This window comes from Carex rostrata, chromosome 22, assembly GCF_964058835.1.
Source record: "Carex rostrata chromosome 22, lpCarRost1.2, whole genome shotgun sequence".
NCBI lineage: Eukaryota > Viridiplantae > Streptophyta > Magnoliopsida > Poales > Cyperaceae > Carex > Carex rostrata.
Window position 1 is genome coordinate 6,773,470 of NC_135939.1, and position 15,473 is coordinate 6,788,942.

General features: G+C 31.7%; 1 protein-coding gene and 1 pseudogene across 3 annotated transcripts; both read left to right on the forward strand.

Moving 5' to 3' along the window:
* Positions 1–3,554: 3,554 nt before the first annotated feature.
* Positions 3,555–6,086, forward strand: LOC144574100 (BTB/POZ and MATH domain-containing protein 1 pseudogene; annotated as a pseudogene). Of its 2 annotated transcripts, none has more exons than XR_013518130.1 (3): positions 3,555–3,693; positions 4,306–5,401; positions 5,766–6,086. The product of XR_013518130.1 is annotated as a BTB/POZ and MATH domain-containing protein 1 pseudogene, transcript variant X2 (transcript). The 2 variants fall into 2 exon arrangements; XR_013518129.1 differs by having other exon boundaries at positions 4,306–5,395; positions 5,759–6,086.
* Positions 6,087–9,859: 3,773 nt separating this feature from the next.
* On the forward strand, positions 9,860–13,720 carry LOC144574252 (E3 ubiquitin-protein ligase APD2-like). Its single transcript, XM_078324179.1, has 8 exons — positions 9,860–9,955; positions 10,054–10,288; positions 10,387–10,489; positions 10,596–10,667; positions 10,746–10,975; positions 11,073–11,142; positions 11,305–11,614; positions 13,488–13,720. The coding sequence occupies exons 1-8, from the start codon at positions 9,897–9,899 to the stop codon at positions 13,576–13,578; spliced, it is 1,170 nt and encodes a 389-aa protein (XP_078180305.1). The 5' UTR covers positions 9,860–9,896; the 3' UTR covers positions 13,579–13,720.
* Positions 13,721–15,473: the final 1,753 nt, after the last annotated feature.

Consider the following 15,473-nt stretch of genomic DNA (forward strand, 5'->3'; position numbering starts at 1 on the left):
TTCAATATTTTTCCTTTTCGATTCAGATATTTAAACTAATTTATGAGTATTACTTGACAAAATAAATTAATTAATGAACATTTACTTCGCCTTGATACGAAAAATCTTAGATCTAATCCAGTGACTAAGACATTAAATTTTTATTGGAATTAGATAAAAATCGTCTGTTTTGAAATCCAATACGCATCCTAAATTTCAAATGACAACTTGACTCTAATTTCTTGCAAAAGAAAGAATTTTATAGCAATTAACTTGTATTATTAAATTGAGATCTTTAAAGAGTAATTGTAAGACATCCTATTTCTCGAATGGCACATTTTTTTGGGGTTTTATTCTTGACTTGTACTATACAATATAATTGGAGTCTCAATAAATATGATACAGGTCCGGTTGAAATATTAGTCTCATGCATATTTTTCACTTACAATTTATTGTTAACCTTACTATTACCACCTGAAAAATAATTTTAAAACCACACCTGTATCATACAAAAAAGTCACATTCCTTCCGGGAAAAATTGATTATTTGTCACTCCAAAATTTTAAAATTTGAAAAATGCTATTCCGAAATTAGAAATCATTCTAATACCACTTTAAACTTAGTTAATTTTTAATTTTGCCACTCCAAATAATTAATAACTAAAATACCCTCACCATCTCTTTTCCCTCTATCTTTCTTTGAATTTTGTTTGAATTTTCCAAATAAGAACTTTGAGATCCAGAGAAAGGCAAGGAACCTTGTTGATTCTTGGAAGAAACGGGTTGATGCTGAGATGAAGAATAATGAGGGAAAAATGGCTGGCTCTGGCCAGACTGTTAGTGGGCAGGAAATAGTAGTTCAGAACCACCACCTGTTGCTGGGGAGGAGAAAAGCACGAGCTCCAGTCAATCGTGTGCGATCATGCAAAAGCTGTTGGTGGCGGTTCTTTAAGGAAGGGTTTTTAATTTCTTCAACAATCAAACAAAATTTAAAGAAAGATAGAAAGAAAAGAGATGGGGAGGGTTTTTTAGTCATTAATTATTTGGAGTGGCAAAATTAAAAATTAATTAAGTTTAAAGTGACATTATAATAATTTTTAATTTCGGATTGACATTTTTCAAATTTTAAGGTTTTGGAGTGGCAAATAACAATTTTTCCCTTTCTTTTGATGGGTTTCTGACCTACAAAAAAAATCATAAGCAGCTAAACAAAGATAATATTATCACAATATATATATATAATAAACTGCAATGCCATTACTTGTAAACTAAAGTGAACTAACATTACAGAAAAAATAAAAAGAAAGGGAAATTCAACATACCATTAGGATCTTCTCCATGGTCATCTGATCCAATGTCACTCGGTGTTGTGTCAATGGTAAATTGATGGTAACTACCAGCAAAAGAAGAACGGCCGCATATGCCCATGGAGGGGATGAGGCTCACTTTTGAAATCCACTGCAAGAGCCAGACCAATGCAAGATTGAGCTTGTCGCCGGTGCTGGAGCTAGTGCTATGCTTCTTGCTGAAGCTCCTCTCTAGCATGCTGAGGGGCCCGAAAAAGAGAAAGGAAGGAAGCTCCTCTTATCAGAAAATTGTATCTATAGCCGGCTCTGTCACGTGAACGGCGGTACCACAGCTGCTGCTCATTGCGGATCCTTAAATTGAAACGATTATGAACAAGTGAAAGATATGTATTCAAAAGGTCAGATGAGAGGTGGAGCAAATACCACAATGAAGAAGGAAAGATGAAATTAAGCGATGAAATTTTGGCGCAAAAAACACTCCAAAGATGAAGCATCTCTTGAAAGATAGATCTTATTCAATCATGTTAGAAATTCAATGGATGCCTCCATTTTATTAAAAGGGCATATATGTCTTTTTGAATTTTCAATTAAATAAATGAAAGGGGATAAAAATAAGAAAGTTAAGTTTTGACGAGGGTATTAGCTATTTTATGGTTTTCATGGTGATATTAGCTATTTTAAAAGTTTCCATGGGCATAGCAGAAATTTTCCTAAAAAAATGTCAGTTCTTTAAAAGCTTTCATAATTACACATCAACTTTAATAACTTCTTTTTTTATTCTTTAATTCTTTTAAATCATTTCATTTCTTTTTATGGCATAAATCATTTTATACTTGTTAAACAACAATATATCTAGAGTTTAAAATAAATTGACGTAATTTTCCTTCTTTCTCACGAAAGAAAATTTTGTAAATATTTTCATTTATTTTGAAAAGTATTAGTATGGAGAAAAAAAAAATGAGAGAACTAATTTTGTTTGGAAGAGAACATCGTTTCCCCACATGTTCTTGTTTCCTTGCTGGGTAAGTCATCTATTAAAAAGGCTTTATCCAAAAAGCCTGTATGGCCCACGGGCTTGAATAAAAAAAAAAGGATATACTTCTCATAAGTTTAAAGTTGCGTATTTATCCCTCTAAAGTTCTTAATATCATATTCCTTCTAAAAATATGTAGTATGTTTCAAAAAATGTCAGTTTTTTAATGTGTAATTTTTCTATTTCTAATGCTTATATAGTTAATTTCGGTATATGGTTATGTAAGCGTTAGAAATAGAGATATTACCCTTTTTTTTAAGATTGGTATTTTTTGATACATATTTTTTTAATACAGCATAGAATTGGTATTTTTAGATTTAAAATGAGTTTTAATAATACAAATAATAAAATAGATAAATTTGTGAGTTTTTGAAATTTAAGAGGGTAGATAGGATATTAAGAACTTTAGAAAGGTAAATATATAATTTTGAAGTTTTTGAGGGGTGTACATGAAATCTCCCCAAAAAAAAAAGAGAGAATCGGGTTGGGACTTGGGTACTTGGGTCATGTATTCAGAAATAGGAAGATGCACTAAACTTTCCTAAAAAAAGCAAGGTACACCAAACCAAATTTTTTTTTTTTTTGAGGAAAACCAAACCAAATTATAAGGGGAATTTCACGTATACCCCTCAAAAACTTCAAAATTATGTATTTCCCCCTCTAAAGTTTAAAATTATGTATTTTCTCCTCTAAACTTCAAAAACTCACAAATTTATCCATTTTATTGTATTTTATATTAAAACTCATTCTAAAATCTTAAAATACCCATTTTACCCTTTATTAAAAGCATATAAAGCCCATCAAACTCAAATTTAAATCTAAAGTGTTCCTCTACCGTTTGATCCATGTGCATTGCATTAAGATCTGTGCATAGTGCTTCAATTTCGTGTTGATCTAGCATGCACGGATCTTAAGATATGTGCACATCACATCAATATACGTGCGTGTTCGTATCAAGATTCGTGCTGATCTTGCGCACGCATATTTAAAAGCAGTTTGGACGGTAGAAAAATTGTTCAGATTTAATTTTGAGTTTGATAGGCTTTATATGCTTTTAATAAAAGAGTAAAATGGGTATTTTATAAATTTAGAATGAGTTTTAATATAAAAGACAATAAAATGGATAAATTTGTTAGTATTTGAAGTTTAGAGATGAAAATATGTAATTTTAAACTTTAGATTGAAAAATATGTAATTTTGAAGTTTTTGAGGGGTATACGTGAAATTCCCCCAAATTATAAAGTGGTTTTGATACTGCGCTTCTCCTACTTGTCGCTTCAATTCAATTCGCCGTCGATTGTCTTTTCCTTCCTTAATTTCAGCCTCTGTTGCTAAATCTGTCTCCCCAATTTCTTCTTCATCATAGGAAATATAGGTATATTTTTTCTCTAATCCTGTTGCATAAACCCTATTTTAATTTTCTTTTATAGTCGTGAGATGAATTGCCTTCTAACAGAAATGCGCTAAACCCTAAACCCTAACCCAATTAGTACAACACAAAAAATTAAGTACACCATCTACACAACAAACACAGAGGCAAAAACTGTTTTGTCGATAGCAGTTTTGTTTCAATTGAAAAAAATTAAGGATCTCCATATTCAAGTAGACCTATCATTTTAAGGTTTTACTTGCATTGTCAAGACAAACAAATATTGTAGCTGGTATGCTCACCTTTACCAACTAGTACATTCACTATTGGAGAAGACTCCAATATTAGAATAAAAAAATTGAATCCAACAAACCAAACTGGTAGCACCATAATTTTGCCCGGTGGATGCCAGTGCCACTTCTTAGAATCCTTTATCAAGGGATGGCTAGGACTGCGTCCTTCTTAGAAGCATGTTACCAAATTGATTATTATTTTTCTACATCTCATTTCGTAACTGTGTCAAAGGTAAGCGAGACCCATTCTTATGAAACAATTGCAGCATGTATCTGATACATACTACCTTACTTAATTCTCTTCAATGCATATATTTGTTTGTAGTTCTTTCTATATTAATCTGATATGGCCTCGGGCTCTCCCAACTCTATCAGCGTGCAAATAGCAAGGGGTTACTACCAATTCAAAGTTGAAAATTCCAAAACCAAAGAACTTGGTATTGGCGAGTTCGTCACCACTCCCAAGTTCTCTGCCGGGGGCCATAATTGGCTCATTAGATACTATCCTCAGGGATCTGATGCCAACAATAAAGGCACATACATCTCTCTCTGTCTAAAACTCCTAACTACCTCTACCTCTATGAGCGTCACAGCAGAATATGAACTTGGTATACTATGTAAATATGGTTGGCTGACAAAAGAATCTTCGGTAAGTTCAACTGATACTTTTCAGGGTAATGTGGGCCGTAATTACTCAAGGTTCCTGAAAAGGTCTGATTTAGAGTCGAATTATATCATAGATGATTATTTCATAGTTGTTTGTTCTATTACGATAAATGAGCCATTTGTGCTTAAAAATTGTTGCATTGGAGTTTTTCCCTTTAATTTGGCTGAGGATCTTGGTGCATTACTGGAAAGGCAGGAGGAGACTGATGTGACTTTTAAAGTGGAAGGAGAGAATATCTCTGCTCATAGATTAATACTTGCTAGCCGTTCACCGGTATTCAAAACAGAATTGTTTGGCAAGATGATCGAAAGGAACTGTAAGTGCATAGAGATAGATGACATGAAAGCGTTGGTTTTTAGAGCAATGCTTCATTTCATGTACACTGATTCCGTAACTGATATTGATGTACTTGTGAGTGGAGGAACCTTGGACATGAATATGTCTGCTGCTATATTGTACCAGCATTTACTTGTGGCTGCTGATAGGTATGCGCTGGAGGGGTTGAAGACACTTTGTGTGGAGAGGTTGTGCAGGTTGATTTCAATTGATAGTGTTGTGTCTTCTCTTGCCGTGGCTGAGCAACACAACTGCAATGATCTCAAAAAGGAATGCCTTGAATTTATTTCTAAGCCGAAGAATTTTGTTCCTGTTGCTCTAAGCAAAGAGTACGCTAGTTTAGCAAGTACTTGTCCCTTGCTTTTGGACGAGCTCCGTGGGAAGGTCAACTGTGTTGCAGATCATAACTAAGGTAATGGTGATATCTATTATTGATTATATTTATGAGGTGCCCCAAAATAATCAAACTTGGTCTTAATTACTCTTCGCACGAGGGTCCTTTATTTAGTCACAAATTTTGCATTATATGTTTGTTGTTAAAAAAGAAACTGTTGTGTTTTTGGGCAGTTAAATTCATGTTGTTATTTTGTCTATTTTTCACTTGTGAAATTTTATGTCCTTTCTGCTATTCTTGTGTGTGGCTCTTTAATGAAATGAGGGAGACTTCGAGCCCTTAATTGTTCTCTCATACCTCATTGACATGTATTTGATGGTTGCGTTAGATATTCGTTAGATATTTTAATAATTTATGTATAACATTTTATCCAATTTGCAGGACACAGGTGATATTTTGAGATTTCGCTAGGTGCACATGTATCTATCTCTATGCATTTACTGATCAGACTACTTAGAGCGTAGCGTTGACAAAAGAAGTTTTTGTTTGTAATTTCGTTTGCATTTACTTGATCCTATTAAGATAGGGAAATGTTTTATGTTGGGATAGTTCTTCCAACAATGCTATCAGGGTTGCGGTCACATGTAATTATGCAAAGTTGTCCTTGACTTGACTGCAACAATTTTGTATTTGCATGGCATCCAGATGTGCCCCCATGTAGTAGTTGCAGTGATCTCAAAAAATTGCACTAAATTGCAGTAAAAGTTCATTTTGAGGTGTTCAAATATCTTATTCGGAGCCTTACCAGTAATAAGATAGTTAATATGTTAATAAATTACAACTATGATGGATATCAACAATTTTGTAGACCCATTCAAGCGGAGTTCATGTTCTTTCACTAGTCAAAGATAGCTAATGCACTAAATTCATTTTATCATTATACAATGAATATTTTTTCAAGGCGAGATAAAATCTCTTCTTTTGTGTTTTTTATGTCGTTCTCTCTAGAATCTAGATGCTCAAGAATAAAGCCTTTATAACTCAAATAACGATGTATAAGTATAACTGTTGCATAAAATATGTCTCATTTTTCTATATGTAAAATATCACGGCATTTATTTTCATTTGATGGTTGGTTTGTAAATGTTAAAAATAACGGCTAGTTATAATTTTTTGAATTATAACGGTTAGTTTGGAAAGTAGTGTATTGTAATTAATAGGTTAGGAGATAGTGGTTAGTAGTTGTAATTGATAGTACAACGGCTAGTTTTTAAATTTATTCTATAAATAGAGATATATGTAAAACTCAAAATAAAAATGCAATAATAAGTTGTTTTCTTTAATTTCTTCTCTTGTCTTACAAAAAATAACATGGTATCAGAGCCATAGATCTGAAATTCTGCACAAGGCCATCTAAACTAGCAAAGCTAGTCGGTACCAGCGAAGAGAAGAAAAAAAAAGTCAAGAGCCAAAGAGCCTAGAACTTAATCAGTGTCAAGAAAGTAAAGTCACTAGCCAAAGAGTCAATAACTCAACAAGTGTCAAGAGAAAGAAGGATAAGAGTCAAAGAGACAAAATAGTTCTCTCTCTGCACGTACCAAAAAACCGGTAAATAAAATTCTAGTATTTGTTCTTACCAACATTTTCTTAAAAAAATCTTTTTTAAAAAAAAAATTCTTGATAAATATCTTTTTTTTTTCATATGCCTCTATTTTTTTACTTCCACTATGTTTCTATTTTTAAAATATTAATAATTTAAAATTTAAATTATAAAAGACAAAATAAAATCATTAGATGTGGTCTATGTTATTTTTTCTCTATGCTCATAAAATAATATCACGTTTCAGTTTTGTTTTTATGTGAATCAATACATTAAAAAATAAATGTCTAGAAATTATCCACATTAGTATATTTTTACAAGCTCTTAATGACAATCAAAATAAAGTTGAAATGTCATAATTTTTTACGTGTGCATAAATAAAAAGACATATCATATCCAATAGTTTTATATTGACTTTTAAGTTTTAAATTTTAAGTTATTAAAGTTTTTGAAAATAAAAACATGATAGAGACACAAAAAATAAAGACATTTGAACTCTCTTCTTAATAATATGATGAGGAGGGTTCAAATGCACCCAAATTTTTGTGCACCTAAATGCACTCTATTTTTTAAATCCTTTGTCTCCGTTTTCAAAGTCTGAATTGTCAATCCGAACCGTTAGATGCGATCTATATATTAAGATGTGCTTGGAGACCAAATTTTACATTTTTTGAAATTTTTTTACTATTTATTAAGCCACTTTGAAAATCGCTGATTTTACATTTTTTGGACCATTGGATCAGCGATTTTCAAAATGGTTTAATAAATAGTAAAAAAAATCTAAAAAATGTAAAATTTGGTCTCCAAGCACATCTTAATATATAGATCGTATCTAACGGTTCGGATTGACTATTTGGACTTTGAAAATGGAGAAAAAGGATTTTAAAGATAGGATGCATTTGGGTGCACAAAAATTTGGGTGCATTTGAACCCTCCTCTAATATGATATAGTTAAAATGTAGAAATTAAACATTATCAATATTATTTTATCTAATTATCCTATCCCTTATCCTTATCTATATTTTTACACAATAAGCTGATGAAATACTTGTATTCATACATGTCTTAGTGTGAATACAAATCGAATTGGAATGTCCATTCACTATAGAAATGCTGTCTTCTGTCAGGTAAAAACTAGCTCTACTAACATATTTTCAATCGCTAGAAACCAACACGATAGAAGAACTTTCATGCCGTAAGGAGATTTATATTGTTCTATCGGTATGACATGTATCACCGGATCCGGATCCCCTAAAGTAACTCAATTTTTGGATTTTGAATCGAGATCGTCCGATTCGAATTCATCGCTCGAGATCATCTCGGATTCAAATTCGTTGCTCGAGATGTGTGCGCTCCACTTCGGATGGATTGTCGTAGATTCGAATCGGACAGTTCCAATTTAAAACCCAAAAATTCAGTTACTTCACTGGATCTGAATTCTCCATCACCAATATAGTAAGTTAGTAACTGATGTTCTTCTATCGGTTTGTATTACCAACCAACAGAAAAAAGGGGTTTGTTTTTCTATTTTTTACAGAATTTCATTTGTATAATTGACTAACCTCCTACTTTACTAGCCATACTAACAAAAAAACATGCATACATAAAATAACATACAATATTCTTTCCAAGCAAACATACAAGCGACATAAATTAAATAACATACAACAATACAAAATATATACAACATAATCATAAACTTAAACAAGATGTGATTAAGTGAACACAGAGAGAAAATAACATAGATTCCCTCCGACCTTAGGCCAGATTGGCCAAGATTCTTATCGGACGGTCCATCAGATCCAAACTCAAAATGTTAGGTACCTCAGTGGTCCACCAAACCCCCCTCATTCTCACCTTTGTTAAAACTCTTTTAGCCTATCAATTCAGATTCCACACTACTTGTCTCAGATCAACAACTCGAGGTCGACACGGAACAACAAAATCAGGGATCAAATGGACCATCTGATGAAAAATGCACTCTAGAGAGGATTTGAATTAATGAATGGAGAAACCTCCCAAAAGTGGCATCTAGGCTTTTAAAAGGCAACACCTCCAAATAAAACCAATGGAAGCTCTTTATTCAGGGAGCAATTGAATAAACCCATTTGGTAAAGTGTATATTTTTCTAAGGACAATATCTTAACAGGCCAAATATACCTAGCCTCCTGCCAAAATGACAAAAAACCAATCAATACTAATTATCCTAATAAAAAATCATATGACCACTCTTCTCCGCATTCAAGTCAAACAAAGTTATATGGCGACGGCGTCAATACCATTTAATTATAGAAGAATAAATTAGTTCACATCAGTGGTCCCTCCTATTTTTTTGCATCCATCTTAAATTGGAAACTGACAATTACTAATTGGAATTTCAATGGATCAAAATGACAACTGCAAACTGTCAGATACTCATGTAGAGGCGGATCTAGGATTTTTGTCGAGAGGGGAAAAATAATATTGAATCGGATTTAAATAGCTAATTGGGTTTAAACCCATTAATTAATTAGGTATTCGATAAAAAATAATTTTTTAATTTATATTTTTTAATACTCTGATTTGTAATTTCTGGTTCTCTAACCTATATTTCTAATTACCAATCATATTTCAAGAAATTTGTTTTAATTTTAACTCAAATTACAAATTAAACATCCACAGGAGGACAAAAAGATTTTTAGAAGCGGATAAATTAATTGGAACATTCCGATCTCTACTAAAACTCAAAATCCAGGAGGGACAACTGCTCCCCTCTGGAAGCATGTGGGTCCGCCCCTGTACCCATGAAGAATTATTGTACAGTACTTTGCAACATTTGTGCAATTTACTTGCTAAATAACAGAAAGAATGGTAGCTAGGCACCTTTCTTCTACCAAGCAGTCTTCTGAAACTACCACACTATACATGTTACCCAATTTTCAAGCTCCTGTTTCTTTTCCATTCCTCCATCTTGACATTCAAAACCCAACTAAAAGCACGATGCCCCGCTGCATGTGTATTCACGCTTTCATTCCGTTTCTCGCATGGATCTGCGGCATGTGACCATTTTTTTTTTCTCTGCTTGCTATTACTTGGACATCTTTTTTTATACTGGATATTTGATTGTTCTTTTTTCTTTATTTTTCAATACTTCAAGTGCAGTTGCTCTTATCATCATAAGATATGGATATTATGCGGATAGACGGATTGTGATAGGACCCGGAACATCAAGGTTAATAGAGATAAACTCAGTTTTGGTTAAAGCAATTGAGGTTAAAGGTGATCCTAAACAAGGGTTGCTCTTGCATGGCTTTAAAAACATGCCTGGCCTCACTTCAGAGACTCATCTGACAGTATCAAATCAACTTTATCTAGATGGATATGGAAGAAAGGTACTTTTTAGTTGCAAAAAAAAAAAAAAATGGTCCCTTTCCTTTGCATGAAATTGTTGCATTTCATTAACTGAAAATTTGTTATGTTTTGTATTTAGGGATTTTTCATGTGGTTTAACAAGGGATCAAAGCTACAAATGTATTGGAATGTGGAAGGGGGTAATAGAAGATATCAGGACATGCTTGTTCTTCTAATAAAGGGTACTTGTTACCGGATTCTCGTGTTAAATTATTTTTCTTTACATTTCACCTTTCAACGCTGCAGCATCTCGGGACGTAAATTTTGTTTCTGAATTTTCTTTCAAAGGTGAACAAAATGCTGATGCGTCACAGCGATTTTACCGTGTCAGTGCCCGACTTGTTGGCCTATCTGATAATGGTAAGTAGGCAGCTTAATTAAATAGTCATAATTCCTATGTAGTTTGAACTTTTAATTAACATGTTTAAATATACTTAGGAGGTAAGAGGGCTGAGTATACCGTGCCAGATGATGATAATTATTACTTTGCGGTTGTTAACCTAAGCCCACGGAACATGATAACCACGCTGAAAGTTAATGCCACATCGAAAACTTACAACACGAGTAAAGCAATTAGCATCTGTTCCACTATTAATGGGCCATGTAGGCTTGATCTTTCCTTCCCGTCAACTCGCTATTTCGTTCTGACCACATCGGATGCTAATAATGTAAGTTCTCCAAATTAAGGAATTCATTCGTGTTGTAACTTGTTACTACAGATTGTTGAATGAATTTAGTGCTGGTTTCTTGTGAAATTTTTTTCAGGCAAGTACGGCGGTATGGAATATTGAGATTCTGTTCATTGCAAGATTAATTGCATACCTCATTATCACTGGTACAACCATCAGAATTCTTCCTTTCTTCCTCTTTGTATGCATTGTTTTTTTACATTCTGACAAATGTCTTATTATATATGGGGAAATAACTTAAGAGCATATATACATGCAAACATGACTTGATAAACTAAACTAACACTGTTTTAATTTGCTATGAACAGCATTTGTTGGTGTTGTTATATATCTAATAACGAAGAACTTGGGAGCTTGGGATCATGTGCCAGATACAACTGATCGACAGCAAGGATCTGCTGTAATAACAGAGAGAGAAACAGACCCGATACTAGCAAGGAAAGAGATAGCATGCATCTATGGTACAACCGAAGACACACCGGAGTCGAGCTCGAGCATATGCTGCTCTGGAGAAGATTTATATGATGGGAAGATTTGTGTGATTTGTTATGAAGGAAAACGTGATTGTTTCTTTATCCCTTGTGGGCACAGTGTCACATGTTTCTCTTGTGGTCAGAGGTATGTAATTCAGATTAGTTTCTTCAATTCCCTTCATATATGACCATAAATTCTCTGTAATATGATCATTATATATATATATATATATATATATATAGAGTACGGCTAACGTGCTTCCTCTAGCATATGGGCCGAAATGCTTCCGGTGGAAATTTGAAATTTCAAAATCCAAAAAGTCGATCTGAACCGTTCATCTTCTTCTCCATATTAATATCTGCTTGGAGACCAAATTTTACATTTTTCTGAAATTTTTTACTATTTATTAAGCCATTTTGAAAATCGCTGATCCAACGGTGGCTTACCAAACAGTAAAAATCAGAAGCTACCGTTGGATCAGCGATTTTCAAAATGGCTTAATAAATAGTAAAAAATTTCAGAAAAATGTAAAATTTGGTCTCCAAGCAGATATTAATATGGAGAAGAAGATGAACGGTTCAGATCGACTTTTCGGATTTTGAAATTTTAAATTTCCACCGGAAGCATTTCGGCCCATATGCTAGAGGAAGCGCGTTAGCCGTACTCATATATATATATATATAGAGGTTGGTTATATCAAAACATTTGTTCCGGAGCTGTGGTGCAACCAATTGGTTTTTCGATTTTCAAAGTTCAAACGGTATATCCAAATCGTTAGCTGTGATTTTTATAAGAAAATGTGCTTGGAGATCAAATTTTATATTTTTTGAAATTTTTTACTATTTATTAAGTCAAATTTAAAGTTGCTAATTTTAATAAAAGTGTAAATTTTCTAGATTGTTGTTCTCCAAAAAAGTAGTAATTTTTTTATTTTTCAATTTTCTGGTGTTTTTTTGAATTTTTTATTATTATTTTATTTAATGAAAAATATTGATTTTTAAAAATTCTAAAGTAGCAAAAATTTTTTTAAAAAAATGTAAAATTTAGTCTCCAAGCACATTTCAACATGAAAAATATGTTGAGAAGTTCGGATTGACTATTTGAACTTTGAAAATAAAGATATGAGCGGAAATTATAGCACCCACTCAGGGGTGGAATTAGAAAATTTGAATAGGGAGGACTAATCTATAAAATGTAATATTGTAAAAAATGCAAAAATAAATTGTGGTTAGTTGAATTGAAACCATGACCTTTCACATATTAAATAAAGCTCAAACCACTAGACTATCATCACATATTTGTTATTTTATAAGGGGTTAGAGTATATAAAAGTTCAAAAAACTCAAAAATTCGACTAAATTTTAATATACATAATTACTAATTTTAAAATCATAGAGTGCTAATCTATGACATACATAAATCTGCCCCTGCACCCACTTTAATTTTCAAAGCATAGTAACATCACTCTATATATATATATATATAGAGGAGGGTTCAAATGCCTCCATGTTTTTGTGCCTCCATCATGCCTCCATCTCTCTTCATCATTTTCAAAGTTCAAACAGTCGATCCGAACCGCTCAATCTAACCTCCATACTAAAATATGTTTGGAGACCAAATTTTATATTTTTAGGAATTTTTTTACTTTTTTTTAGATAGGTACAAAATCAGTAAATCTGAACCATCTAAAAACAGTATTTTTGTACATATCTAAAAAAATAGTAAAAAAAATTCCTAAAAATATAAAATTTGGTCTCCAAACATATTTTAGTATGGAGGTTAGATTGAGCGGTTCGGATCGACTGTTTGAACTTTGAAAATGATGGAGAGAGATGGAGGCACAAAAACATGGAGGCATTTGAACCCTCCTCATATATATATATATACAAACACACTACATATAGACCGTACTTGAAACAAAAAGAGAATGTTAGACAATTAATGTTTAAAGTGTTTTTAGACGCAACAGAGTTTGATCGAAATTGTGATTTTATAATTTTTTTTTAATGATTCACAGGATAATGGGGGATGATAACAAGGTGTGTCCAATTTGTAGAAGGCTTATACACAAGCTAAGAAGATTGTTCGCTTCTGTAAACGAACTCTAGTTAATGGCTTTTTTACATTTGTGCTATAAGCAGAGCTCAAGTATTTGAGTTATATATATATAGAGAGAGATATGTATAGATAGATAGATATATACTAGTATCGTGTCCGTGCGTTGCAACGGGGACATATTATAAGAAGAAGAAAAATGATAAAAAATATATAATTATCTAAAAATTAAGAGACCTGTTAATAGAGAATTTATATGATTCTGTATTTTTAATTAATTTGAACTGTGATCTCTGATAATAATTTGATGATGTGATGATTTTTTTTAAGTAACAATGATATCAAATAATAACTTGATTAGAATCTAATATCAAATATCGTACAACAATTCAATATCGACATATAATATGATATCAAAAAACATAAGTAAAAAGTGTTACCATGTGTATATATAGACACACACGTTATAAGAGAAATATACGTACATACACGTTTCAATTTATATTCTTCTTTGTTTCCAATTTATATTATTCTTCTTCTTTGCTTCCAATTTAGAATACACACACACATTGATATATTATGTATTGGAAATATATTCTAAATTGTCCACAACAATATGTATAGAAACAAAGAAAGAGAAATAAGGAAATAAAAATAAATTGATTTCCATTGTGATCCGTATAGAAACGAAGAAGAAGTAAGGAAACAAAGAAATAAGAAAATGGAAGGTGGAGTCTGCTCAATTGAAGGGGAGAAATATGAAAACAAAGAAATAAGGAAACAGATAAATGTATTGCTAAATTTCAGAGTTTGTTCAATTTTAATTGTAACGTATCTCGTAGTAGCACATGTGATGAGTATGTTTTTAACTAAATTTAAACTTCTAGACATAAAACATATACATTTAATCAAAAGAAGACAAATTATGTAATTGGAGAGCTGAAATTAAATCCGAAGTTTTATCTTTCAATCGTAGCCGTTGACAGATCGAACACCTAACATGCTTAATAATGAAATAGAGATATCACTGATTATTAGTAGAATTACTATTACACATCTTTTGCTGAAATGCAGAATTACTTTGCTATTTTGAATAGGTTGTATCATATCATGATGTTGCGAATTTTGTTCTTTCCCATTTTTTTTTTTTTATATTACTCCATCCAATCAGGTGTTTCGTATGAATTTAATATTTTGTATGACCTTTCATGTTGAAACTTGAAACTGAATAATAGTTTATTTCTTGTTCCATACGTAGAAAGTATAGTTTCAGCCATAAATACTTATATTGGATCCAGGATTTTCTGTGAGGGGTTGAAAAAATAAGGAGTTTAAATAGTTAATTGGATTCAAGTTTATTAGCTAAAATGATAAACAAAATGCCATTTTAAGCTTTGAATTTCAAAACCTCAATTTTTTTTTTGCAGTATTATTTTTTAATTAAACAAAAATATTTATAATTTATTTATTTTTTGTATTGAAATATTAGAAATATTTTATACATTTCTTTGAAAATAGATGAAATACTAATTTGATTTATTAGAAAGACTGCCGCAAATAATCCGGGTCAATATTTTTCAGATCGAATTTTTTGCTGCTGTAAGAAAAAATTAATATATTTCTTTATGTGTTATGGAAAAAAATAAAAATGCTTGAATTCTGAGTTATTGCATATTGATCTCGGTTCAAAACTCACTTCTAAGTAAATACAAAAAATATTGTCATCCTTCTAGTACATTTAATTTCTAAGAAGTTTTATCTATTTTTGAAAAAAAAATAAGTTATTTAATAATTATTATTAAAAAAGAATTCTCAAAATAGAAACAAGTTTTTAGAAATTAAATGTAATAGAAAGATCACAATATTTTCTGTATTACCTAGAAGTGAATTTTAAACCACAATCAATAACTCAAATTCAAAGCATTTTTTTTTCAACATAAGAAATATA

Bases quoted from the DNA above. Each gene is read 5' to 3' on its own strand.
- LOC144574252 (XM_078324179.1), top strand. From the start codon at position 9,897: ATGCCCCGCTGCATGTGTATTCACGCTTTCATTCCGTTTCTCGCATGG. The intron at 9,956-10,053 runs GTGACCATTTTT...CAATACTTCAAG, and splicing joins CTCGCATGGATCTGCGGCAT to TGCAGTTGCTCTTATCATCA. The intron at 11,615-13,487 runs GTATGTAATTCA...AATGATTCACAG, and splicing joins TGTTTCTCTTGTGGTCAGAG to GATAATGGGGGATGATAACA.